At 35.4% G+C, this 26498-nt stretch overlaps 1 protein-coding gene across 9 annotated transcripts in view; it reads right to left on the bottom strand.

Annotated features, from left to right (window-relative positions):
* Positions 1-26498, bottom strand: part of PPP1R9A (protein phosphatase 1 regulatory subunit 9A) — a 362431-nt gene that overhangs the window by 21582 nt on the left and 314351 nt on the right. For 6 of the 9 annotated variants that reach the window (XM_064380380.1, XM_012450782.3, XM_064380381.1 and 3 more), the window contains 4 exons: positions 7139-7296; positions 6337-6634; positions 1820-1907; positions 1638-1721 (listed from right to left, as the gene is read on the bottom strand). In XM_064380380.1, coding sequence (XP_064236450.1) covers positions 1638-1721; positions 1820-1907; positions 6337-6634; positions 7139-7296 — 628 coding nt within the window. The remainder of the gene's footprint in view (positions 1-1637; positions 1722-1819; positions 1908-6336; positions 6635-7138; positions 7297-26498) is intronic. The other 3 variants (XM_064380383.1, XM_064380385.1, XM_064380384.1) reach the window with 1 other exon arrangement.

The raw sequence follows: 26498 nt of genomic DNA on the forward strand, positions 1-26498 counted from the left end.
AAAGGAAGGACAGTGTCATTTCTGACATATCTGAGTTTCTCTCCCATTGTGTACTTACCCATCTCTCTCTCTCTCTCTCATATGGTTTCATTATTTGTTTTTTTCCCTGAGTATGCTTATTTCTTTTTTCAGTCTTAAATTTAACACACAAAGTAGACCATTCTCATTTCCAAACCACACAAAGTTAAACTGCTTTTGAGTTCCATACAGCCTCAGGTTTACCTTTATTTTCCTGAGACAGTTGTCCTCAATATGACAGCATTCTACTCTTTTCCAACGTACAGCATAAAGGAAACCAGACTAACAAAAATAAGTAATTTGGGAATTATCTCTCCTCATCTCCCACCCAATGTTCCTTAAATGTCAAGAAGAAGGTAAAATTTATCACCAAGATATACATCAGAAAAGAGAAAAAAGAAAAGTAAACAGCAGTGGACAACCTATGAAATGGAAGAGTGGTCCGCACGATTTTACAGTCTTTTATTTTTAGCATTTTGTCTGTTTCTTCCTTAGTCTAGAATATTGAGATTATTTCCAAATTTCACAAAGAAATTTAAGCCTCGTTAGATGCATAAGTAACTGAAGGTGGCACAGTATGTTGCAAAGACATCTATACAGAAGGCACAAGCCCCAGACTGACACTAACTGCCTGCTGAATAACCCTGGGCAAATGAATTAAATTCTATGAAGGTGAAGTTCTTCATCAATAAAGTACGGTATTATTATCTACCCTCCCAATCTTATAAGGATCAAATGAAGTGATAAATGTAAAACTACTTTGTAACTTGCAAAAAATAGTAAAGCAATAATAATAGCAGCAAATTGTTATCTTTATTATTCTTGAATACCTCCTACATGCTGAGTAATCATTTTAAACGTTTTACATGAAAGCTCACTAAATCCTTACACTGACCTTATGTGAAAGGTACTATTATTACCCTCATATTACATAAGGAAGTGAAGGCACAGAGAGTAATTCATTTGTCCAAGATTTAAAAGTTCTAAGTGGGAAAGCCATGATTCAAACCCAGGCAGTTGGGCTGCAGAGCTTGACGCTTTACTGACTACCCATACAAACCTCAGCTTAAAATTATATCATCTCAGGAGAAAACTGGAAAAATTTGACAACATGCTGTTCAAAGCTCACTCTCTATGGGAAAGTCTTTATTGAAGAGTAAGCATAGTTGATAGTGCCCACAAAATCAATTAAATAGCCAAGTCCAGCAAAAGATGGTGGTCACTCTTACATATGGACAAGAAAATCTTGAATGTCAACAAGATTTTAGACTTAACACAATGCACTAGCATTGTGGGTAGCCAGGCAAAAAATCTGAAGTATCACATAAATATATTTTTTACGTCTGAAGTATCATATAGATATATTTATGCTATATTTAGATAAACACTTATAGAAACAGTACATGTGGCCATAATTCTTCAATTAAGAACCAGTGGATATGCCCAAGGTTAGATGGAGTAAGACCTACACAAACTGACAGTGCAATTTTTCTTTCATCTCAATTCTCAGCATATCACTTCCGCTCAAAGATACCGACCACTGATTGTGGTTAACAATGTTAGAGGGGCCAGAAAGTTTAGATATAGAAATAAATGTGTTATTAATCACACACCCATACCTGTTACCTGCAGAAAACCTACTGGCTTCTTTTTCTTTTTCTTTCCCTTTCTTTCCCTTGTTTGAATTCCTTCGCAAAGGCGCCCTATAATGACAGTACACAGTCAGAACGGGGAACTTGAAATTTTCTCTTTTAATCTTCCTTTTACAGATGGCTTTCTTTTTACATCATGAAGTGCTTACCCCAGATCCACAAACTTCCGCTTAATTTTTCCTCCTTGTACTGCCAACGAACTGGATGCCCTTAGTGATTTGGGATCTTTGGCATCATCTGGGATATACACATTTGTGAAAAAGATCAATTATTATTATTTTTAAAGTCACAATTCAAAAGTCAATGCATCTCTGAATCTAAGAGCTTTGCCTAAATCCCTAATTGTAAAAGAAATAATAGATGCCTTCTTACATGACATAGGAGATGTAACTACACTGAGGAACTCTCAGTTAAGCAGAGGAGGTCCTATGTAGAACAGAGGCTCAACACTCATCACAAAGAGTTTTAGCTTCAAATGCACGGGAATGAAAAAGGGAGAATAAACACTATCAGATCATCCTCTGCATTCAAAGTAGGGACCAACATGACTTTTCTTTTGTTCCTTCTCTGGCTCCAACTTCTTGGCTTCAAGTGCCTAGGCTCTGTCTTCCATTCCTTTCTTGCCGTGGGGTTGCAGTGCCTTCTAACAGGAACCCAGCCCACTTCTCCCATATCTCCAAAACCCGGTACAGAACATCACCTCTGACAGTCTGGGAGATTTAGGGGGAAAGTCAGAGTCAAAGTTTTCTTCTGTGGGCTCTCCCTTGCTAATGTCCTGTGGCCAGTCCTGGGACAGAGGAGGGGAGGACACGGGGGAGACTTCTTAAGCAGGAGCTCAGCTACAAAACATTTATATCTTTGGAGGGACTTTCTTAATAGTTAGGTTAGAGCACAACTTGGCTGGTTCCCCTTAATGTGGAAGATGCCAAAATCTCCTCAGTGTTCAGAGCGGATTGATCTCTGCCTCTATGAGTTTTGCTAGGACTCTCAAAGGTGGCAGCTGCTGGGGAATGGGGACCCTTGAAATCATGCCAAAAACCAACAGGAAAACAGGTTTGGCAAATGGAGTTCAATGTCAACGTGGGAAACAATTCCACTGGTGGCACTTGTTCCATCTCAGACAGGGTAGACAACTCGTATGGCTCCACCCGAACTACTCAGCAGAGGATACTGATCAGTGTCATGTTTCAGCATATCCAATTAGCTCAGATGATTAACAAATGCTGTTTAAAATTTGATGTTTTTTTTTTTTTGTGTGTGTAACTCTTCCTCCCTACTTCTCTGTTGGTGTCTGTTTTTCTGTCTCTTATCTTTTAAAATGTTTTTAAATTTCTAGGTACTTTCTAGTACAGAGTGCAAAGAGAATGGCCCCCTTAAATAAGTGTTCAATTAACCTTGCAGGTTAATGTTGCTGATGATTTTTGTTTACTTCAAGAGAATTTTCTAAACACACATCAATACCCTTAAAAAACAGGAACTACATACACAATTCACAGATAGGAGTCTAGGTTCTAAGTTCTCAAGCAGCACAGGACACTGACATACTGACAAATACTCCAAGTGTTTTTAGCAATGAGCTTTTCATATTTTAGTTAATGATGCTCAGATTACAATAATCAATTCATTGAAATGTACATAATGAAATATAAGAGTCAGAAATATTCTGTGTCAAAATCCACTTCAAGTCTCAAATATTTATCATGCATATTTGCATCATTACTCTTTGGGTAACTGAATTAAACTGTCACAGATGTAACACAATCATATAAAAAAACCCATAGACATGGCACAAACACTTTCTAAGGTGATTTTACTAATGGATTTTTTTTTTTTAAAAAAAGCAAGATTTAAATTTTCTTAATAGAAGCTGAAGAAAAGAAAGTGCCAAATTCTTCCAGATCAATCCTAAAGTAACACTTAGTGGCTAGGACTGTGCAAATTTAAAAGGAGACTGCCTAATTATTTTCTGAATTAGAGGTAGTTGGGAGATGTTATAATGAGTAGTGAGAAGACCAGCTAAGACAATGTACGTGGAAACACTCTGTAACCTATTAGTGTTCCACTTATTTGGACATCTCACAACTAAAAGCCTGATTTTGCCTATCACAGAGTCTGCTACTAGGGAACCTCATGACATTATCTCACACATTTGTCAAAGTGTGTTCCCAGGAACACTGAAATGAATGCTTCCATAAGGTTGAAGAGGTTAAGAATAAGGAATAATGTACTTTCCCATTTTAAATTAATCAAATCCATCTTTAATGCACACCAGAACTTCTAGTCTGCATAAAAACCAACAATGGAGTGGTATAATTTGAGGAAAAAAGAAACACACGTTTTTGTTTATTTAGCTCTATGTAAGACTTCTGTTAGGCTTTTTGAAATCTCTCCAATACTACCTTTGCGACCAATTGTACATCTGAGCCCAGAGACTGGGTGTCTCAACTTTAAGCTGTGGCAACCTGGTTTTCATTTTCAAAGGTAGTAAATGATCTCCTGATCGCTAAATCCTAATGTCTTTTACTGGCTTGCATCTCCTTAATCTCGCTGTAATAAGATACTTGACTATCTCTTCCTTTATAATGGGAACTCCCAAATCTACCTCGCAGCCCCTGACCTCTCTCTTGAGCTCATGACCTCCTCTGTTAAAAAAAATGAGTTAATCCTATTTCCTCCATCATGTTCCTAATTTCCTATTTTCTGTTAATGACAAGACCATATGTTCTGGGGCATGAAGCCCATGATAGTTTTGCCTCACTTCCTTCCCTGTGACCTAGTCAATGTATGTCTCAAGGGTCCTTGTATCCCTTGTATCATTCTTTCCTGTCACTGTCTTTCGGTCCTCTTTAGAAGGCATACCTCACAGGGTCTCCTAACTCAGCTTCTCCATACCTGGTGTCTTTTTCTTTTTATTCTTCTACTTAAACTTCTTGTGGTTTCCTAGTAATATGGTAAGTTATCTAAGATGTTTAAATTCTAAAGCTATATAGCTAACCTACTTGCTCACTTTTGTGTGTAACCATTCTATCCTGCATAAGTAAACTGCTTCAGCCAGGCTGCAATAGCCTTGTTCCTTTAAATCATATTATGTGTGCCTGTCTCTGTTAATGACATCACTTACCTTCTATACTTTCCTTACCTACCCTTTTTTTTCCTTAAGTGCTTTGATGGCTATTCTAATTGCACTTCATTGGACAAATTTTTTTTACCAACCCCAGCTGGATACAACCTCTCTCTCTTCTGAGCATTGATATAATTGTACTCTATACTTGCAGAGGCCCAACGCCTTTAATATGAAATAAATCCTGTAAAGCTTTTTAAAAGCCAGGTTCTATTTGCTAGGACATTGATTCAGTGTATATTTTTGAAGACATTTTCTGGGTAAAATAATGTGTTATTAACCACACAAAAAATTAGAATAATAATCTCTAGTAACTGTGAGTAGAAAATGGATAGTGCTCAATTTACTCTATTTAAACTTGACTGAACAAAGGCCCAGTGCTACGTAAGCCTCAGGACCAAAATTTTAGTACTGGGTTGCTTACAGAATAGAAATGAGGGAAATGCTTTCATGCTTTCTGCTTCCATATAACCTGTTTTACGAATCTCAAGAAAAAAATCTTTTACTTCCTCTAATTTGACATTCAGTTAGATGATTCTCATTTAGCCAGTTATAATGGGATTTTTCCATCCCAATTTCCACTGATGTCCCTCAGATATGAAAAAAAAATGATGACTTGTAAATGTGGTATTGACACAATTCAGAAAACAGCCAACTCCTATTAGGGTAACCAGAGCCTTATCCTCAAGCCTGCAACCAAATATGGCTGTAATGTAATCATCTTTGTGGTAACTTGATAGACCAAAAGTAATGGTATATTATAATACTTTTAAAAAATTCGATATAAATGGCAACCAATGATTAAGCCCTTTTCAGAGTTTATCCAGCAATGTGGAGAATAAGAAAACATACTTCTATATCAGTCATAAGGAAGTTTTCTTTATCTGTCAGACGCCAGAGAGTAAACATTTTAGGTTTGTAAGATATACAGTCTCTGTCACAAGGACTCAACTCTGCTACTCTAGCATGAAAGTGGACAGTATGTAAGTAAAGAAGTGTGACTGTACTCCCACAAAACTTCATTTACAAAAGCAGGTGGAGACTGCATTTGGTTGATTACCCCTCTTCTAGAAGATCTGCACTGGTTACATGGAGAAATATATTAGCAATTCATCCAAGAACATTATTAAGCATCAATTATATGCCTGTGTTACTTTGATCTTCATATTTTTTTCCTATATGACTAGTTAGTGTTTACTGAAGCTCTGGGCTGCTATTCTACAAACTTGCTCTCTCTGTTTTTTTATATGACTATGTTAGTGTTTTTGAAACTCTGGGCTGCCCCACTCCCCTGAAGAACTCCCTTTAGTAGTGAACTTGTAGAGAGTTGAAGAGATAAATATACTGAACCAGGTAGGAAAAGAAAAAAAACTAAAATAAACTAAAATACATGAAGGGGTTGTTTCTCTTATCCTATAACATAAAAAGAAAGTAATATGAATTATTAGCTATGAGAAGACAAATGACTTACGATTATGAGAAAAAGTCATTTTTATACTGCACAAGCTGAAGTGTTAAGAAGTCAGACAAAAAAATTAACAATACCTTTTTCTCGTAATATTTTCTTGTTGGTGGCTTGGTGGTGGCAAGGAGATTCTTCTATATCATGATCAGACTTTGAAGTAGAAAAGAGTGAAGTGTCTCCCCACATAGAGGAGAGAGGCCCCATTTCTGAGTCCAGTGGTTCTTCTTGAAATTCAGCTATGTGGTCAGACGAGAAGGGCACATTGCTAGCCACTGGGGTGAGGGGTGGAACACCAGAATCTGATTCTGGAGAAGTTCTCAAACCCTTAGGTGGAAGTAATTTGGTAATATGCATGTGGTTATAGAAACTGTTTGAAGGCTGTTGGTATAAGAGATTATAAGGAAGGTTATGCCACTGAGTATCAGTTCTATGCAATACTTACTTTGAAATAAGACCAATCTCTTATTAGTGAATTACCATGTAAACTAGTTTTTGTTTTTGTTGATTTAAAGATGAGAATGCATAGTTCATAACAATTCACCATATTAACATCATCACTAATACATATATCTAAGATATAAAAAAACAATTACTTGTACATTCATTATTTCCCACTAAGTAAAACCAACAATTGAATATCAAAAGCACCATCATGAAATATGACAATATGGATAATGCTCTTGGTCAGTTCATTGAATGAATAGAGAAAATGTCTTGAATTACAACAATATAAAGAATTCAGTACACAAAGACGTGAACTATTCTAGCTGCTTCCAACTAGGACACAGACTCTGACTGCCGAAAAATCATCATCTTCAATAAGCTGGAGGAACAATGAGACACTCCAACACTACGAATCAGAAAATGGTCAGGGGTGCTCACCTTTCTCTCTAGACTGTCCTCCCCGTCTGTGGAACTAACACTATCATACAGTCTTGTCCTAGAAGGCCTCTGGCGTCTGTTCTTCACGGAGAGCTGGGCTCGAGTTTTCAGTGCTTTTGAATCCAGGCGCTCTGTCTCTGGGACTGCTTCATTCAAGTCTAAGAATATTATAAGATAATCAGTGAGAGAAACCTTTGGAGAGAACTGATGAAGAGACCACAGACACTGATTAAATCTCAAGGTAGCCAGTAACATTAGGTAAGAAACAGGCGATCACCATGACAGCCTGTAACCAAGAAACAACCAAGAAATCACTGGGACTTAGGAGGAATATACAAAGTCAAAGGAAGAAACCAACACTAAAGATGATGAAGGCACTAAAAAATCTAACATCCAAAAAGTATACACTCTTCCTGCAACATAATTATAAAGAGTGCTAATTTGTATTGATTATTTATGTGTATGCATGTTGGGGAGTCAGATGACTCCCCATAAGTTGAGGGATCTCAACTTATGATACACCTTCAAAACCAAGGAGAGAAACCAAGGACCAAAAAACCTACAGAAGTCAGGTTTCCAGTTCAACTACAGGAAAAAGAAGGTAACTATCATAAATTTACTGTGGCAAAATTTACTAGTAGTCTTCAGGTACTATACCATTTTCATTTTAATATATATTTTTTCAACTCCAAACAGTTTCTGAAAATCCACCTGTCCCTTTTTGAACCCTGTAGGAATTTACCTTGTCAGCAAATTTATGGTAGCTGGGGAAATAAAACAAGGTCTGGGTAACAAATGAGGAAACAAACAGTTAAAAAATTGTAAGTACTTAGTTTACTAATATTGTGGATGGAGTAGGATAAACATTTCCTTTTCTTTCATTAACTTCTAACTTCATATAAGTTATTTGTATGTGCCTCTGACTCATCTCTCTGAATACCTTCTCTCCCCACCAGAAACAACACTGATTTTCGAAGGGTAAATGTTTAAGTCTTTAAATAATAAGACTAAAAGAAGAAGAGGAAAAAAAAGAGTAAAGTGAGACATAAAGAAAATGAACTATTTACAGTAAAGGCCACAGAGAGAATCCAATGCAGTCCTTGTTAGCCTGGCTGTTACTACCTTTAATACTGCTACCCAGATTTTAAGTAGAACCCAAAAGTTAACATTTTAAAGAAGAGGTACCCATGAATATACCTAGATATTGGTTAAGGAAAAGTACTCTCTGGTGGAATTTATTTGAAATGCCACTACTACTTTCATTTGCATATGTAATCACTCCTTAGAAATAAAGGAGTTTGGTCATTAATCCTATTTTACGCTTTTAGAGTGGCAGTTATTAGTGGAAGTCATGTTCAAGGAATTAATAATTGAGTGCAAATAATTGAGTTGCAGAAAATTATTATGTACTTGTATTAACAGAATAAAACAATTTCTGATGCAATTATTAGCCCAGGCAATTCCTTTTTACAGCATTATTCTAGATGTGCTCTAAATATGCTATATTACAAAACCAAAGGAAGGAAGTACCTCAGTTTGTGCCTCTCTTACCTATGAAATCTAGCACTTAGTATATGGCTCTAACAAATAAAATTAACTACATTTTGCCCAGGAAATACAGCCATTGAATGATAATATTTAGAGAAGGTTTGACACCTGAATGAAGAATGAATACTCAGAAAATTCAGATCATTCAAGTACTTAAAAAGAACAGCTAAATATTTTCTAATTAGTAGTCTCTTTACTTTTTACGTGTCAGGGGAGAAAAAAAATAATTCCTTGATCACTTTAATTTCCTCCTTCTGATAAAATCTATATTTGTAGCAGCCCATTAAGAGTTCATTAGTTGTGATAATTGGAAGAAAGTCAACCTTATAAGCTCTTGTTTACATATAAAATGTGGAACACCACATAGATAAAAGCTATAATATAATTAGAAACACTGTATGTAGTACAAGCACGTTTGATGCCTTATCTAGTTCATATTTGGATTATATGCTCTATAATACAAAGCATACCACATACTCTATCTCATTTGTTCCTTACAACAGCCCCATGAGATACCAATCAAGTATTTTTTTTCTCTTCTGAAGCTCAGAGAACTTGAGTAGCATGCCTTCATTTACATAACTAATTAATGAGCTACCATGATTATTCTAGTGTTTTGATTTCCAGGCGACTAGACTATCCACTGTGACTTAGCTAGTATTGATAAAGCTCCCGTTGTAAGATTTTAATGTCTTTGGAGTTTGGTGTTTTGAGTTATAAAATCATATATGATGTGACTAGTTCAGGAAACTCACTTCTCCAATAGACTACATGTGAAATATTATCATTAATCTTCTGTATATGTTAGAGAACATGAAAAATCAAAAGGATGACACATTGAAAACTATAGTGTAAATTACTTCCTGGATGATATTTTTTTTGGTCTGGTTAGTTTAATTACAGCTTTAGCTACTCAGTGACAAAAAGACCCAAGGAAGAATCTCACTCCCACTTTTGTAAACATGGTTCTTTTGCAATAGAATGCTGGCCCTGAGGACCTGGCATGGCATCCAATATCCAGGACTGCAATAGATACTCCATTAATGGGGGTTGAACGAATAAAGTGAGAGAAAATCAGAACAACTCATTATCAGGGTTTAATAGTGCAGAAAACTTACTCTCGGACTTCTGGCTCTATTACTATTCAGTAATTTGCCTGGTGCTTGTGTTGGACAACCCAAAAATGGCAATCTGGTGTATCCACTTTAACATCAGCTGACTAGGTATAAACTGCTTGAGCGCACACATGAAATTACATCTATTAAAGATGCTGTTAGCTGGAATCTAAAAAGCTGTGCCTTAAACCCATTACCCAAGTGGCCAACAACACATTGTATGCAATTAACAATTTTTGAAGGTCTGAAATCAAATATCACAGAGCTACTTTATTGCAGTGATTCATGGATTATGAATCAGTAATTTACATTCCATCCTAAAAATTTTTTTTTAACAGAACCAGAAAAATGGGATGGAGTTGAAAACTTTTGCCTTAATAGCACTTACATCAGAAGGAAGCTGGAAGGAACGCTGTCCACAAGAAGCACCAACCAAAGACACTGCATGTAATACGTCCCCCCTTAATAATATTAGAGGACATGTGTGTACACATGGAAGGAAAACGTACAAGATTTGTGCTGCTAGAAGTAACCAGAAGGGTGACTGAACATCACATACCATCTTTTTATATCATGTAATACAAAAATCGTAATATTACAACTCAAAAGAACCTTGGGATTCTGGTCTAAGCTTATTTTTCATATAAGAAAACCGAGGCTCAAAAAAAGTCAATTTGTGTACTAACTTGTACCACACAGTTAATCTGTGGCAGAGACTGAATAGAACATAGGCTTTGGAAGCCTATGCTCCTTCTGGAAGGTCACTCTCAAGTCTGGAAGTAAATTCCACATATTTCTGCCTTGTTTGGATCCTCTTTTTGGTCTTACTTTATGTTCCCAAACAAAAATACATGTCAAGGGCTAACTTTGCAAACTTGCAGAAGTATATAGCATCAGAGGAAACAAAAACCCCCAACACTGAGGGATTTTTTTTTTTTTTTGGCTTTACATATATCCAAGAAATAAAATTCTTACAAACAGAAATAGCTGTTAGTTTTACGGATGGCAGTGTGGCAGGGGAAATGAACTGGCTCATGTTTCTAAGTTATGTGCTGCTAGATATAAAGGCTTAGGTAGCCATGCTCTCTCATTGTCTTTCATTCTCTACAGATATTTTAGTCAGTAATATCATACTGCTTTCATCTGCCCAAGACCTCAGTTCTTTCCTTCCCTCTTTTCTCTAGTGCACCTCATTCTGTTGTCTATAAGGGTCACTGGAAAACTTCCTTTTCCTCTTCTGCTTTCTTATCTATTTTTTTCAGACCCTCCAGTCTCTGAAATAGCCTACCTCTGACTCAATGCAGCTAGAAATATAGAACAGGAGAAGACTCAGGTGAATCAGTAAATACAGACAGATAAATACACAAAAGATATGAAGTAGCTAATGACAGAGGAGTTTTGAGTGAGCGAGACTCCACTCTATACCTGCCTTTTAAGACTATTTTCAATACTGCTTCAAATTGGATCCTTTAAAAGAATTTAATGGATTTGATGATTTTAGCAGCTGTTATGAAAAATGCTCTATGAAATTAGGATGTTATATATCATATTACACAGAGACCAGTTCCCTACAGTAATGGTGTGAGTCATGCAGTTTTTTTCACTAGATTGACGTTATTTTTGACGTAAATGGAATGCTGCCAATGGATCAGATACAGGCAGCGAGGGAACTAGGGGAATGGAGCAGCATAACAATGGAGTCTGCTCCACACGGTTACGCGCACGAACCTGCTCAGAAACAGCCATACTTCATGCCATCACACTGCATCGCCTGTGCTATTACCAACAGAGGTGCGGAGCATCATGAGACACTCGGTGGCATTTTAAAACTTGAACAGTATCTGCCTATCATTTGCAGTCACTGCAAGTTCATAAAAAGGGGGCCTGCTGGGGTTTGGGTTAATAGATATTGCCTTCAGGAGGGAGGTTTATATATCTCAGAGAGGCAGTGTAAAACAGTTACCACGAGAGTAGACCTGGAGTTGTTCCTTGAATAGAATTCAGAACAAGTGGCTTTCCCATTAAATTGGGCAATTTATCTAACCTCTGTCCCTTAGGATCCTCAATGGCACAACAGTCGTAATAACAAAACATAATGACTATATTGCCATGAAGATTACATGCATTAATAAATATAAAGGTGCTTAGAAGAGTGGTACATAATAAGCACTCAATAAATATCTATATAAAGAGATTAGCGAGATACTAAGTGGGTAAAGCAAGTTGCAGAACAACATGTACACTCATTTACAACATTCAGTAAACATTAACACAAAACACATTTATAGTGGTAAACATATGCATATAGTTGCATAGAAAAACTGGAAAGATATACTTCCTACTAATACTAGCGGTTACTTCTACAGAAGGTGTTAGATTAGGGGATGTTAGTCAAAGGGTACTTTAATCTTATTTGTAACGTTAAAAAATTTGGTATTATATTTTGTAATTGATTACATTTATGTATTACTTGTGTAATTAAAATTAATAATAGAAAAAAACAAATATTTAATAATTTTCTCTTAAATATATGGTGTCCTAGGACTCAGTCGCTCCACATGTTGATATAGCACAGGGAAATTTGTTAAAATCTGCATGACTATCAGTCCTCTCCATGTGAGAAGGCTGCTCTTTCATTACATGTGTGGTGGTTGTTTGCCTGACTTGCTACCTTACTAACTGCCAGATAATTTGGCCTGAGGCCTATGGCTTAGCTTTTAGTTATTACTTCATTTTAGTATTCTATGAGGAAGATGTACTGAATTAGACACGGTTATGGAGGAAGTTTATCTTTCAATAGTTCCAGGATAAGCAGAAGATTACTGCTATTTTCTAATCTTCTAACTTGGTCTGAGCTTAAGTTGTTTTATGAACTGTACATTTAATTTGCTAATCATTGAAAGAATGTTAAGGAATTCCTTTTTTACGTTTTTTGTCAATACATGTAATCTCAAAACTATCTGTATAGCCTTTGAAACATAAGTTGGGTATTTGTTTTGGTGCAGTGCTTCTCTAGTACAATCTGACATCTAACATAGCCTTCTTCAGTTTACGATCAGCCTACACTCCTGTTTTCAGTGGGTGGAGAGGTTTAAATTCTGTTATCCACATATCAAAAACAACTCTTCAGTAATACCACTAGGAAAGGTAGTGACTATTAGCCAGAAAAAACTATAGGAAATGTCCTAACTGCTATCAAATATCACTTGAAACACTTGTAAAAGTTGCTTGATTCTAGACTATGAAAGGATGTGGAATTTGGATTTGGACCACAGGGAAAGGCATTTAAATATCTCAGGGTTCTTTCAGTGTTAGATGTCTTTAGATTCTGATAGAAAAGAGATCTGCACAACCTAAAAGCCAGAGAAATAGAAAAATCTAATCAAATGACAAACTGGTTGGGGACTGCAGGCATCTAAGAGTAGAACTATGACATCATGTGCATAACTTGGGTCACTGGAGTTAGGATATGTGAATGTCCTCTTCTTGACATTGACATTATAGTGACTTTGATATGGCAACAATAAAAGAGATCCTGTGTTTTCACTCAGGGTTGCCTACAATAATCTAATCAGATTCTCGATCAAAATCTGTGGATATTAGGTAACCCCAAACATGCTAAGTAGGTACCCTCCCATTACATATTGTGACACAAAAGCATTAATTAATACAGGAAGAATTCAGATCGTACGCCTTTTATAGAAAGTAAACTCAGTTACCTAAGATGATAGATATTTCCCTAAAAAGGAAAGCATTTTTTAATCACAGGAAAATTTTGTTATGTAAAGCATTAGAAAATATAAGAAAACTTAAGGTTCACAATCCTTGGAAGTGTAATATAATAGATGTGTAAGAATTTTTTAAGTACTTGCAAAGACTGTCAGTTTCTCAGTAATAGTACTTAATAGAAAATGGAATATTACGAATTTGTAAATGTATTGTTAAATGTTTATAGGTGTTTCATTAGTTAAGCTTGGAAATAGTTAATAAGGTTTGTAAATAAACTAAATATTAAAAATCCCTTAATAGTGATTTTCACAAATTTAAAAATTTAAAGAATTAGGTTTTTGATAATATAACTTGAATAAATCAAACATTAACTTAAAACCAAAAATTAATACCCGAATGACTTTTTCAACGTTCAAAAAAGCCCTCAGTGTCATCAAAAACTCACAAGCAACAGTCTTTTTTGGTGTACGTGTGTTCTAATGGCTCTTTGGTTTCCTTGTAAGCAGATTTATTTCCTATAGGTCTTAGACATGATTACTGTATAGTATTAAAACAGAATTATTTTGTGTCTACCTAAAGGAACTCAGTCATACCTGACTGACCTTGATACTCGAACTACTAAAATAATATGGTTGGCATAATTTTCAGAACCATACACAGAGCAGAATTTTCTGGTACTAAATAACTGTTCATCTGTTCAGCTTTAACTTTATAGATGCTTCAACCTCTGTGACTGGTCATGTTTCCCTCTTGGCTGTTAGACATCTTACGTGAACACTGTGGCCCCCTTGAAAACTATACAGGAGCCCAGGCCAACATGTTATATACAAATCATACTGGGTAGTGTCTTCCCCTTCATACTTTAAGATCCCTTTACCCGATTTTCCAGCCTAGTCAATTTTATCTTAGCATAACTATATGGTTATTATTTAATCTAGAATTAAAATTTCATGCTGAACCAGACCATATATCTAAATGTAAGAAATAATTTGGAATGCAGCAGTCTTCTGAAGTTTCCTTGAAAAGAATATTACCCACATTTGGGTTAAAATGATCTTTACTTATAAAAGATCATACTCTATCTTGATCTATTAAAGGCAAATAAAATTCAAAAGCCAAAATAAAGTAGCCCACTTTTCCTAAAATGAACAGAAATTTACTAAGTTAAAGTTCATTCTGACAAAGTAACATTGTGTTTCCTCTTAAAGCAACTTTAGATATCCTTTTTTTTGAGTCAGAGTCTCACTTTGTCCCAGGCTGGAGTGCAGGGGCACCATCTTGGCTCACGGGAACCTCCGCCTCCTGGGTTCAGGTGATTCTCCCACCTTAGCCTCCCGAGTAGCTGGGATTACAGGTGCCCACCACCATGCCCAGATAATTTTTGTATTTTTAGTAGAGATGGGGTTCTCCATGTTGGCCAGACTGGTCTTGAACTCCTGATCTCAGGTGATCCATCCACCTTGGCCTCCCAAAGTGTTGGGAAGACAGGCGTGAGCCATGGCGCCTGGCCTAGTTATCTTCCTGTATTATTTTATACCTCAGTATGACTAAGGGTCTGGTGGATTCTATGAACTTATGAAGATGTAGTAAGAAATATGAATGAAGCACAGCCATCAATCTGCAACCGAATACCTCCTTTTAAATGTCTCATTAATTTGACAACAAAAGTTTTAATCATTTATAAGTAGGCAGATTCAAAACTCACACAAAACTAGACAGGCAATTTAGGTGCTTTGCTTTTAAGTAAGAGGACAGATTTTGGCCTTAATGATATGCCAGAAAATAATCAATAAATATTGATTTTTCATTCATTTGGCTTGTTCATTAAAAATTCCCATAGTGATTTACCAGGAATGTTCACCTTTTAATTAGTGCAATTCAGTATTTCATGGTCAAAATTATTTATTGGGGATTAAACAAAATTGAAAATAGTTTTCCAGGAAAAATGAAAATTGTGAAAGTTTACCAAATTATATCTGTATGTATAATTTTTTTTTAAAAAAGGCTGAATTTACTCTAGAATTCCACAGGCTCCAATGTAGAACTAAACAGTGTGGCAGCATGAAATAATTACCTCATTGCTCTGTATCTAATGCTCTTGTATGAGACTTTCCTGATAATGTAGTGCAAGCATTCACTTTTCTTTTAATGACTTTCCATTTAATAAATTCCGGCTTTAATCATGACTTTTACCTTATTTTAAAATTATAGGTTCCAATGCCAAAAGAGAATGCTTAATGTACTCTCAAACTCTATCAGGAAATAAATCAGATATGGTGGTAGGGGTCTGGCCTAGCCTGAAATCCACAGGTATCTGAAAAGAGCTGCTAATTTTGAGGGCTCAAGAGAAAGGCAAAAAGGACAAAGAAAATGATTTCTTGGAGGAGTACAGTGACCATAGGAATATCCTCATGGATATAAATGTCTCGCTGATGCTATCCTTTTTTATTTTCCTACTAAGACTTAAACTAATATATATTTTTTAGCCTAAAAAATCTTTTGTGATTTTCTTCTTACCTTTTAATTATTTTAAAGTTTCTATTCTAAAATATTTATATAACAACATATATCACATGTCATACGAAAAAAGAAAAAAAAAGACAACCATGTATCTCCATTAAGCCTAAACTATAAAATTATTCGTTTTGAAGCCCTCTCTCTTCTCTATTTCTAGTTGTAACTTCTGCTTTTTCTTCTAGTTATTCCATACATTTATCCCTACAGAATATATGGATTAGTCTTTTTTGGCTTTTAAACTTCAGGTGCATGGTAGTGAATCGTATATAATATTCTGCAAATTGTTTTTTAGTTGGTTTGTTTGCTCAACATTATGCTGAAAGATGTGACTAAAATTCATTAACTTTTTACTGCAGCTATACAAACAATACTAACTGGAATGTTTTTGAATATGCCTTTTGGTACCAAGAGTTTCTGGAGGATATATATACACATCGAAGTAAATTTGTTGGGCCATAGGATTTTCACATCTTCTATTTTAATGGACAATGCCAAATTATTTTAACAAAACAGTTTTATAAATTTTCCTTTTCTTTCATGTGCTGGCTATTGCATTTTACTGTGAAACTTTCTTTGCCAATTGTTTCATTTTTGCTAGTCAAGTTGAACGTCTATGTTTATTAATGTTTGGGTTTCTCCTTCTGTGAACTTCTTGTGTTTTGTCCATTTTTCTACTATGTTGGTTGTGTTTTTCTTATGATTTATGTGAGTTCTTAACTTATTACAGACAACAATTTTTTTCTTAGTTATATGTGCTACAAATATCCTCCTTCAATTTTTGGCTTCTCTTTCCGTGTACTTTATAATGTCTTATAATGATCAGATTTTCTTAACATTGCTGTGGTCAAATTTATCAAAATAATTTGGAATTTTTGTGTCTTAAGAAATCATATGAAATCCTACATTTTCTTCTAAGAGTGTTAAGTATTGTCTTTCAAATTTGAGACAGTAATCCATTTGGAACTTATTTCATGAATAATGCGAGGAGGAGTCCAATTCATTTTTATCCATATGGATAGCACCATTTATTAGTCCATCCTTTACCCACAGAACTATAATGTCTGCTCTGTAATTTTCTCGAGTTGACATAGATGTGTCAGTCTGCTTCTGGACTCCATATTCTGCATACTAGTCCACTTGACTATTGCTGAGACTATAACACATGGTCTTAACCACTTTTACTTCACAATGAATCTCAGTATCTATAAGAACAAGTTCCTCGCCTTGTTCCTCCTCAGGAGAACCTTGATTATTCTGGGCCAAGCTATTTATCCATACCCATTTTAGAAACAACTCACCAAATTCTAAAGAAGTTAAAAGCCCTGTTTGAATTCTAATTGAAACTGCATGGGATATATACAATAATTTGGTATAAAAGCATTTTTATAATATTGAGGCTTCCTTTCTCTTTCAATTTATGTAAGTCTTCTTTCATGTCTTTCCATGGATCTTGAGCATCTTTTGTTAGATTCATCACTGACTATCTTATATATAGGTTTTGCTATTGTAAATGATATATTTTAGAAAATTACATTTTGTTTGTTGGAACTGACTGATATCTGATTCTTCTTACAGCCATCTACTCTGTTAAACACTTATAAAATCTAATAATCAGTAGATTGAGTTTTTTAATGTATTCAATTTTATTACCAATGAATAATGACAATTTTGATTGTTTCTTTCCACTCCTTAAGTCTTTGATTTCTTTTGCTTATCTGGTAGTACTTGCTAGGACCTCTAGGACAACACTGAATAGAAGCAGTAGTAATACACTTAGTGATGAAACATTAAAAGCTTTCTTAATTTTAAAGGAAATTCTTGAATTTAACATTTTACCACTCAATATTTGACAGAGACTTGGTTAGCCTCACAATATCAAGTTATGGAAGTTCCTCCATATTTTTAGTTTGATAAAACATTTAAACTGGAGAAGGTATTAAACTTCATTAAATGTTTGTCTGGATCCACTGAAATAATTATATCCATTTTTCCTCTAGTCAATGTGTTAATTATACGAGTAGGTTTTCTAATGTTAAAATAATTTCGTGTTGTTTAGACTCAAATTAGTCATATTATCTGGCTTCAGGTTGCTAATATTAACTTAGGATATTTAATAGCTTTCAGTGTAACTTTTTTTTTTTTTTTTTTTTTTTTTTTTTTTTTAAGACAGGATCTTCCTCTATCACCCAGGATGGAGGGCAGCTGCGTGATTAAAATTCACTGCAGCCTGGAACTCCTGGGCTCAAAAGATTCTCCTACCTCAGCCTCCCAGTTAGCTAAAACTAACAGGTGCATGCTTACCATGCCCAGCTAACTTTAAAAAAAAGTTTTTAGAGATGAGGTTTTCACTACGTTGCCCAGGCTGGTCTTGAGGTCCTGACCTCAAGTGATCCTCTTGCCTCAGCTCCCTGAGTCGTGGGGTTACAGAAATGAGTCACCATGTCCGCTCCTCAGTAGAACCCTTTTCCCCCTCAATGATTCACATTGAATTTTGAGCTTGTTCTTCTTAGATCTTTTTTTTTTCTCTTTTAAATACTTCCTTTAGAAATTTACTTGAGAGCCTATAGGTGAAAAATGTTCAATTTTTGTTTATCTAAAATGTATTTCTTATTTTTAAAAAATACTTTTGGTAAATATACAGGTTGTAGTTATTTTCTCTCAGTAATTTGAGGATATTGCTCCACTGTCTTCTGGCTTCCATTTTTCCCACTGTCAGGTTTCAGTATAATCTTTTCTATTGGGTATTTTACTCTCTGGACACTTTCAGAATCTTTTCTTTGTCTTTAGTGTTTCATTATAATGTACCTATGTATAGATTTATTTGTATTTATCTCACTTGGAATTTCTTAGGCTTTCAAATTATTTGCCCTTTGACCCAGTAATCCTACTTCTAGAAATCTATCTCAAAAATATAACAGGAAAATAAAATTATTTATATATAAGGTGGTTGATTGTAGCACTGTTTATAAATAGTAACCTATTGTTAGTTGAAAGCAACTAAAGCTTTCTTAACTTGTGGAGAAAGATTTCCCATTTCAACACTTTTGCTGGTTATAAATAACTTAAGATTGGTGCTAACTATAAAGTTTCAAAGCAGACATAGACCTTACCCATTGGGTACTTGATTTGATAAGGTTTTTCTTGGTGGTCAAATATATCTCAGAGAGTTATTTATAAGATGCCATGCGAAACAGCGGAAGTGACCATTTGGAATTTTATATAACTTATAGGGTAGTACAAAATTCTCAGTGCCTTGAAAAAAAAGTTACAATAAACATTAAAGAAGTAGCTAAGTCTGGTATTGTTAGAGCAGATTCCGTAGCACAGTTGCCTGAGACACTCTGCTGAGTGGAGGAGGTCCTAATCCTGCCTTGTGGCTCTCAGGTTCTTTCAGAAACCAGGATTTGTCCTGATTGGTTCCTTGTTGCCTTGCATTATTACATAGAGCTTACAGAAAATGCGAGTTGAATAAAGCAGTTAAAGATTCCTTTCAGTCTCTAGAGCTATTTATAAACCATTGTAAAGGAGAGCTAAACTGCTTAGTACAGCGTTTATTATTAGTAATGCTGCAATGATGGTAAACACTAAGCTCTTCCTATGTGCTGGGTACTGCACAAAGTAGTTAACTAACATGGACTCACTTCATTCTATAATCCTTTTAATCCTATCAGTGCTATACATTTTACAGTTTTATAATTAATCTACCTTTCTAAGACCAGAGAAATTAAATAATTTGTTTGTAGTCACAGAATTAAGGGGTGGAATAGCTAGTATTTAAATACAGGTTTGCCTAACTCCAAAACTCAAAGTTATTTCCTACTCTGCTACTACTGCTGAACAATGTATGAGTAATCTCATTTTTTGAAAAGAGGAATTTTAGAAATGTTAGATTGTCAGTTTATCCAGATTGTGTATCAGCTACTTGCTTTATCAATTACATCTTGGAATTCCTAAGGGTAGCCTTTACATGGTAACAGGTAGATTTCAGATAAAACCATTATCACACCAATCAGATAAGAAAGTTATAAGGGCCAAAAATATATTAAGGGCTGAGACGTGTTCCTCTAAAATTCATATGTGGAAGTCCTAATCCCCAGTACCTCAGAATGTGACTATTGGGAGATGGGATCTTTAAAGATGTAATTAAGGTCATTAGGATGTCCCTTATAAGAAGAAATTTGGACACAGAGATGACAGAGGTTACTTGAAATCTCTTTAGGAGAATCAACTATAAGAAGAGTTGCATAAACTCAATGAAGAACCTGCACTATACTCTTAACCCAAGAGTAAAGTCAATTGGAATACTAAAACAAATGAACATTAACCACCCTTCCGTATGAACTCAAGTGTAAACCTGCTTCTTCTTAAAGTGTTTATTATTTGACATCATATTTAATGGGTCAAAGGTACATTCTTTTATAAGGAGATAAGATTTCATTTTCTCTTACTAGCAGTGGCTTATACCATCAACTACTGACTAAAAGTGAGCTACAGATCAAACATTCTAAAACTGAAATGATCATTTTGGTTTTTTTGGCAGGAATTCTCAAAGTTTTAATTTATTTATATATAATGTTTTTATATGTTACCTCACTTCATTGGTGGCACATACATTTCCAAGATGGTTTATTTCTGTGGGTACAGCAAGAAGTAGTATTATTTAAAGCAAGTCACATTCTAGGATGAGATTTTATTTGAGCTGATGTGGGTTTTCATTGACATTTACCTTAATTTTTTTCACTGTGAAATTGTTTTGACCTTTTTTGAAATTTTATTTTCCCATTTATCTTCATAAACAACTAGTTGTATTTATTTTTTTAATGAAGAGAAACCTGGCCAGTCAATGGGTGTTATCAGTGGAGGAAGAGAAATGTCTCTCTGTCCTGGAACACAACTATGTAAACCACTTAAATCTCATAATAATGGATTAACCCTATCGCCAGTTAATGTGTATACAGAATCTGTACTCTATTAATTACAGAGAAACTATATTCAAGGTATTTTCCAGGAAGTATAACCTGTAGCTCATTGCCATTCAATCTTTATAAAAAGTTCATTTAGGAACTGTAACATTTGAATGGGAGACATCTTAATGAATACTTAGCCTGTACTTTCCTGCAATTCTCTTTTTTCTTTTTATTTATTTATTTATTTTGAGACAGACTCTCGCTCTGTCACCCAGACTAGAGTGCAGTGGCCCAATCTCAGCTCACTGCAATCTCTGCTCCTGGGTTCAAGCGATTCTCCTGCCTCAGCCTCTCGAGTAGCTGGGATTACCGGCATCTGCCACCAAGTCTGCTAAATTTTGTATTTTTAGTAGAGGCAGGCTTTCACCATGTTGGCCAGGCTGGTCTTGAACACCTGACCTCAAGTGATCCACCCACCTTGGCCTCCCAAACTGTTGGCATTACAGGCATGAGCGACCACACCCAGCCTCTCCTGCAAATATTATAATTTATAAATTATATCTGTAGGCATCCACTAAAAGAAGAATAAAAGTTAATATAGAGAAAAATGAAATAAGAAGAAAACACTTGACTAATCCAAAAGAAGGCAAGAAAACATAAAAGAACAAATAGGAAACAAATAGTAAGATGTTAGAGTTAAAATCTACATGTTAGTAAGTAAGTAGCAACTTTTAAAGTGCATTTAAAAAATAAAGATAGACTGTAATAAAAAAACAACAACATACTGCTTACAAGAAATACAGAAAGGATGAAAGCAAAAGGATAAAAAAAGAATGCAATACAAACACTAATCAAAAGATAGATGATACAGCTCTCTAAATATTGGATATAGTAAAATAAGGTGAAATACTAGGAATAAAGAAGATTACTTCCTAATGATCAAAGGAGAATCTACCAGAAAGACTGAAGAATTCTAAATTGAATATACCTATTAACATCACATCATCAAAACACATAAAGGAAAAACTGACATAGTCAGAAGAATTAGATAAATCCACAATCACAATGTGAAATTTTTTACACATCTCTTTCAGTAAGATGTTCTAGAAGCTTTGAACAATATAATTTAAAAATTGGGGCCGGGTGCAGTGGCTCACGCCTGTAATGCTGACACTTTGGGAGGGTGTGGCAGGTGGATAACCTGAGGTCAGGCATTAGAGACCAGCCTGGCCAACATGGTGAAACCCCATGTCTACTAAAAATACAAAGAAAATTAGTGGGGTGTGGTGGCCGACACCTGTAATTTCAGCTATTCAGGAGGCTGAGCCAAGAGAATCGCTTGAACCCAGGAGGTGGAAGTTGAAGTGAACTGAGATTGTGCCATTGCACTCCAGCCTGGGCAACAAAACTCTGTCTCAAAAAAAAAAAAAATTGACCTGACATACATGACAGACTTTTTTTTTTTTTTTTTGAGATGGAGTCTTGCTCTTGTGGCCTAGGCTGGAGTGCGTGCAATGGCACGATTTCAGCTCACTGCAACCTCCGCCTCCTGGGCTCAAGAAATTCTCCTGCCTCTGCCTCCCGAGTAGCTGGGATTACAGGCACCCACCACCACCCCTGGCTAATTTTTTTGTATTTTTAGTAAAGATGGGGTTTCATCATGTTGACCAGCCTGGTCTTGAACTCCTGACTTCAGGTGATCCGCCCACCTCAGCCTCACAAAGTGCTGGCATTACAGGCATGAGGCACCATGTCCAGCCATGACAGACTTTTCTACCTGAACACCAAACTAGATCAACAGTACCATGGTATCTTATCCATCCCCTCTCCTCAGTAGTTTAATTCTTTTACTGAACACTACATTATATATTTGTGTGATGCCATTAGCCAACACTGAGGGTCACTGTGTGAAAATATCATAATACAAGTATTAGTGGATCTCCTTTAAGGATGTTATCAGTATCAATAGCACCGTTTGCCACAAATCATGCGTTATTTTACTTGTTACCAGTAATGGTATTTTCCTTGAGCAGATAGTTTGTTTTTATTTTATGAATACTGTGAATAATATAATTGACAAGGGTTTCCTTTTCCTTCTGGCAACTAGAAAGCGTAGAGCCAAATTGAGGGTCCAACCTTATAAAAAGTGAATTGTGGTATATTTGGTTGCAGCATCATTTCTGGTTCCACTCTTTTCTTCTCTTTATCTTGCCAGTTTCAGTTCCCCTATCCAGTCACATAAGGTGTCTCTCCAAGTTACTTCTAGACAGTACATGAATAAATGAATTATAAGAATTTCAAAACACATAGGTAGTGGAAATGGCAGATACTCCAAATGAGTTTGTTATTTTCTCTTCTTCTTCCTGATAAAGACCCTATTTATTAAATCTGAGTAAATTTCAGAGGAGTAAATTCAGAGAAATCAGATTCCATGTAAAACAATATGCTAACAACTGGGTCACAAGAAGCAAATACCAAGTAGATGGAGCCTGATGACCAGAGAACTGGCTGGCTTTAATATGTAAGCTGACTCAGAGTTCCACTCACATATCTACAAGTTCTGGGTTTGGGATCAAGGAGGTTGGGTTTAGGGTACAGGTGCAGACTATCACCTTGGGTATCTATTTTTGGGGAATCTACGGTCTTATTGCAACAGCCAACCATTTTGTGGAAAAAGACTAAGAGAAAGGAGAGGAAATAAAACAGATTATTTTCATATCTTTACGCTCCTTCCTCCAAGATAGTTTAAAGTTAGCTGGGAAGTAGCTAAGAAATATTCCTATTGAGTAATTAATTTCAGCCACAATCTATTCTGAAAGTCTAGACTTTCCTATGATCTTACAGGAAAGATTATAACTTTCCTATAATCTTTTATAATCCTACCTGTAATATTGTAATTTAAGTCTTTTTCTTCTTGCTCAGTTCTCATTAGCGCTAAGGAACAGTAAGTAACAAGAAAACAAAAGATACAACGCTTTATATAACCCTCCTTGTTCACACTTTTGGGAAGATAACATGCAGTATTACCTAACCGGTGGTCCACTGACTGAGTAGGTAGGTGTGAGAATGAAGCAGCACTTGGTAGCAATATTCAAACTTCACAGAAATCCTTGAATTACATTTACAAACCTAAACTGTGAATGGGTCACAGTGCTTACAAAATTACACACAAACCCTTCTGCAGTCAAAGCCCACTTTTACTCCAAGAACACACTATGCCATTTCAAATGGCACTACATTTTTAACATAAAAACTATGAATCAGAAAAAAATGCTAATTTTATTTATTTATTCTTTGAATTCCCTCTTGTCTTTTAAGATGCTTACATAGCACCTTAAGTTCTACTTATTTGTCTCCTACCAAACTTTTCCTTTTTCACCCTTGATCCCACAAATCATATACCTTGCAGGATAATCAGCAGGCCCTAGTACTTTCCTTTTGTCTAGTAGCCACTCTTCCTCTTACAAGTCAGTGTGCCACCTAAATCCTGCCTGGAAGCAGGTTTTCAGTGTTCAAAACAATTTTTAAATGATATCATACTTACTCCTGACCTCTCACTGTAGAACAGTCAGAATGTGCCTTCATAGGTAACTTCTACCTAATGGCCCTAGTGTTTCTTTCAGGATCTCTATGGAATTATGTATAATCCTTCTTTAACAAATCAGCCTAAAAAATATTTGAAGCTGCAAACAGTATCAACATTAGGATCGGAATATCTAGAAACTCAGAATCTGTTGCTTCTGTGACTTTACTACAAAATCCAATAAAACTAATATTACAGGCTTTTAGCTTACCAAGATCTCTCTAACATACCCAATCTCTGTTTTTATCCCAATCCTGGCATTATTTAGGCACTTACAAATGACAAGCATGAAACATAGCAGTAGGGCATCATCATCATTTTTCCTCTTCTGGAACACAAGGAAAATACTTAACCAGCAGACTGATAAAAACTAGAATGGATCTGGGGTTTGTTATGACTCTTGGTGAAAAAAATTTGTTACATCTGCTTTATGTAATCATGATTAAAAAAAGTGTTGGAATATATTAAATAACAAATTTGTATCAGTGATTGTTAGCAAAATTTTAATGATACTTAAGTTGGCTTAGGTTTTGGAGAGAAACATACAAATGGTGGTCAAACACAATTCTAAATTTGTGCTAGATTTCTATATGGTTTAGAAAATGGTTTTACTCCTCAAAAATGTATAATTCAATATTGAGTCACATCATTCACTCATTCTTAGTTCTCTGTTTTGGATGAGCATGAGTCACGTGAAGAAATAGCTGCTCAGAGGCTCTTCCTTTCTTCCTCCTTCTCTTGTCTTTCCTTTCTTTTACTATTTCATTCTGACCATTTTCATCGACCTACACCTGATCATTCTTTTGCTTCATGAGCTGCCTCAGTGCCTAAAAACATGCTAAACCACTCATCCTACCACTCCAGTGCCTGAAAAGCAAATCAGAATGGGATAGTCTGTAGAAAGTGGGAAGGATAACACTTGCATCTAATGGGCAAGAACTTTGGTATCCTCTCCTGGTACAAAATGGTAGTGGTGGATCTTTAAATGTGGAATGGCCTATGTTAGGTCTGCAGCCTTACTCCCCTTTCTAAACATCTAGTATTTCAGTGTTCCCTAGCAACAGAAGCAAAGGATCAATTTAGAAAACTGCTTTCCAGAGCACTCCTATCTAGTTACTGACCAAGCCATTTTAGTTTATGTGATCAAGTAATTGAAATTCAAAGAGATTTATCACTGACTGTCCTCACAGCAAAACTGGAAGAGCACTTTGTATGTATGCTACTAATGTCTGAGATGACTGATTCTACCTCTACTGCACAAGCATGGATTGGTTTCAGTAAGAATTAGTAGTCTCCACATCTCACTGTGAACCGACTGTGTTGCTAGGGAAACTGATAATTATGTGGCAAAATGGAGGGTGTAGAATAGAAAAAGAGTTCAGAAAAAATGTAAGGTTTTGATCCAAATCAGCATGTTAATAGTATAGTGTGTTGATCTTCTGTAGTCATATAATTTAATAAATACCATTAATTATATGTTTGACAAGATACAGATTTCTAAACTGAAAGAAATGAAAAGAAATGAAAAGCTACTGGATACCGCTCATACTTTGTGTATGCCATGGCAGGAACGTGTATTTATTATATATAAACTATAATTTTTTAAAAATTAAAATATTCAAAAAAGTAAAAAATTTGGTTTGAGTCCTAATGTTTTTCTTTAGATATCAATCTTATAGTGTTCCAGTTATAAAAAGTATAATTCCATAAGAGCTTGAATAAATAACATTTTTGGCTTCAAAGACTAAATCATATAGTCTCAAAACAGCCCATAAAGTGGGGAAGAAAGACGTATGACTTTTAAAATAATATACACAGTAATATCAACCCAGAGAAGCTGAATACTCTTCCTGAAGTCACACAGCTCCTCACTTAGTGGTAATGCTAATGCTAAATCCTCCTTTTTCAGCTGCCTAAGAGGTACTGTTTATAAATTACATCCTATTTAGAGAAAACCCATT

Source organism: Aotus nancymaae, unplaced genomic scaffold (genome assembly GCF_030222135.1).
Source record: "Aotus nancymaae isolate 86718 unplaced genomic scaffold, 86718_ANA_hifiasm-v0.15.2.pri h1tg000025l, whole genome shotgun sequence".
Lineage (NCBI taxonomy): Eukaryota > Metazoa > Chordata > Mammalia > Primates > Aotidae > Aotus > Aotus nancymaae.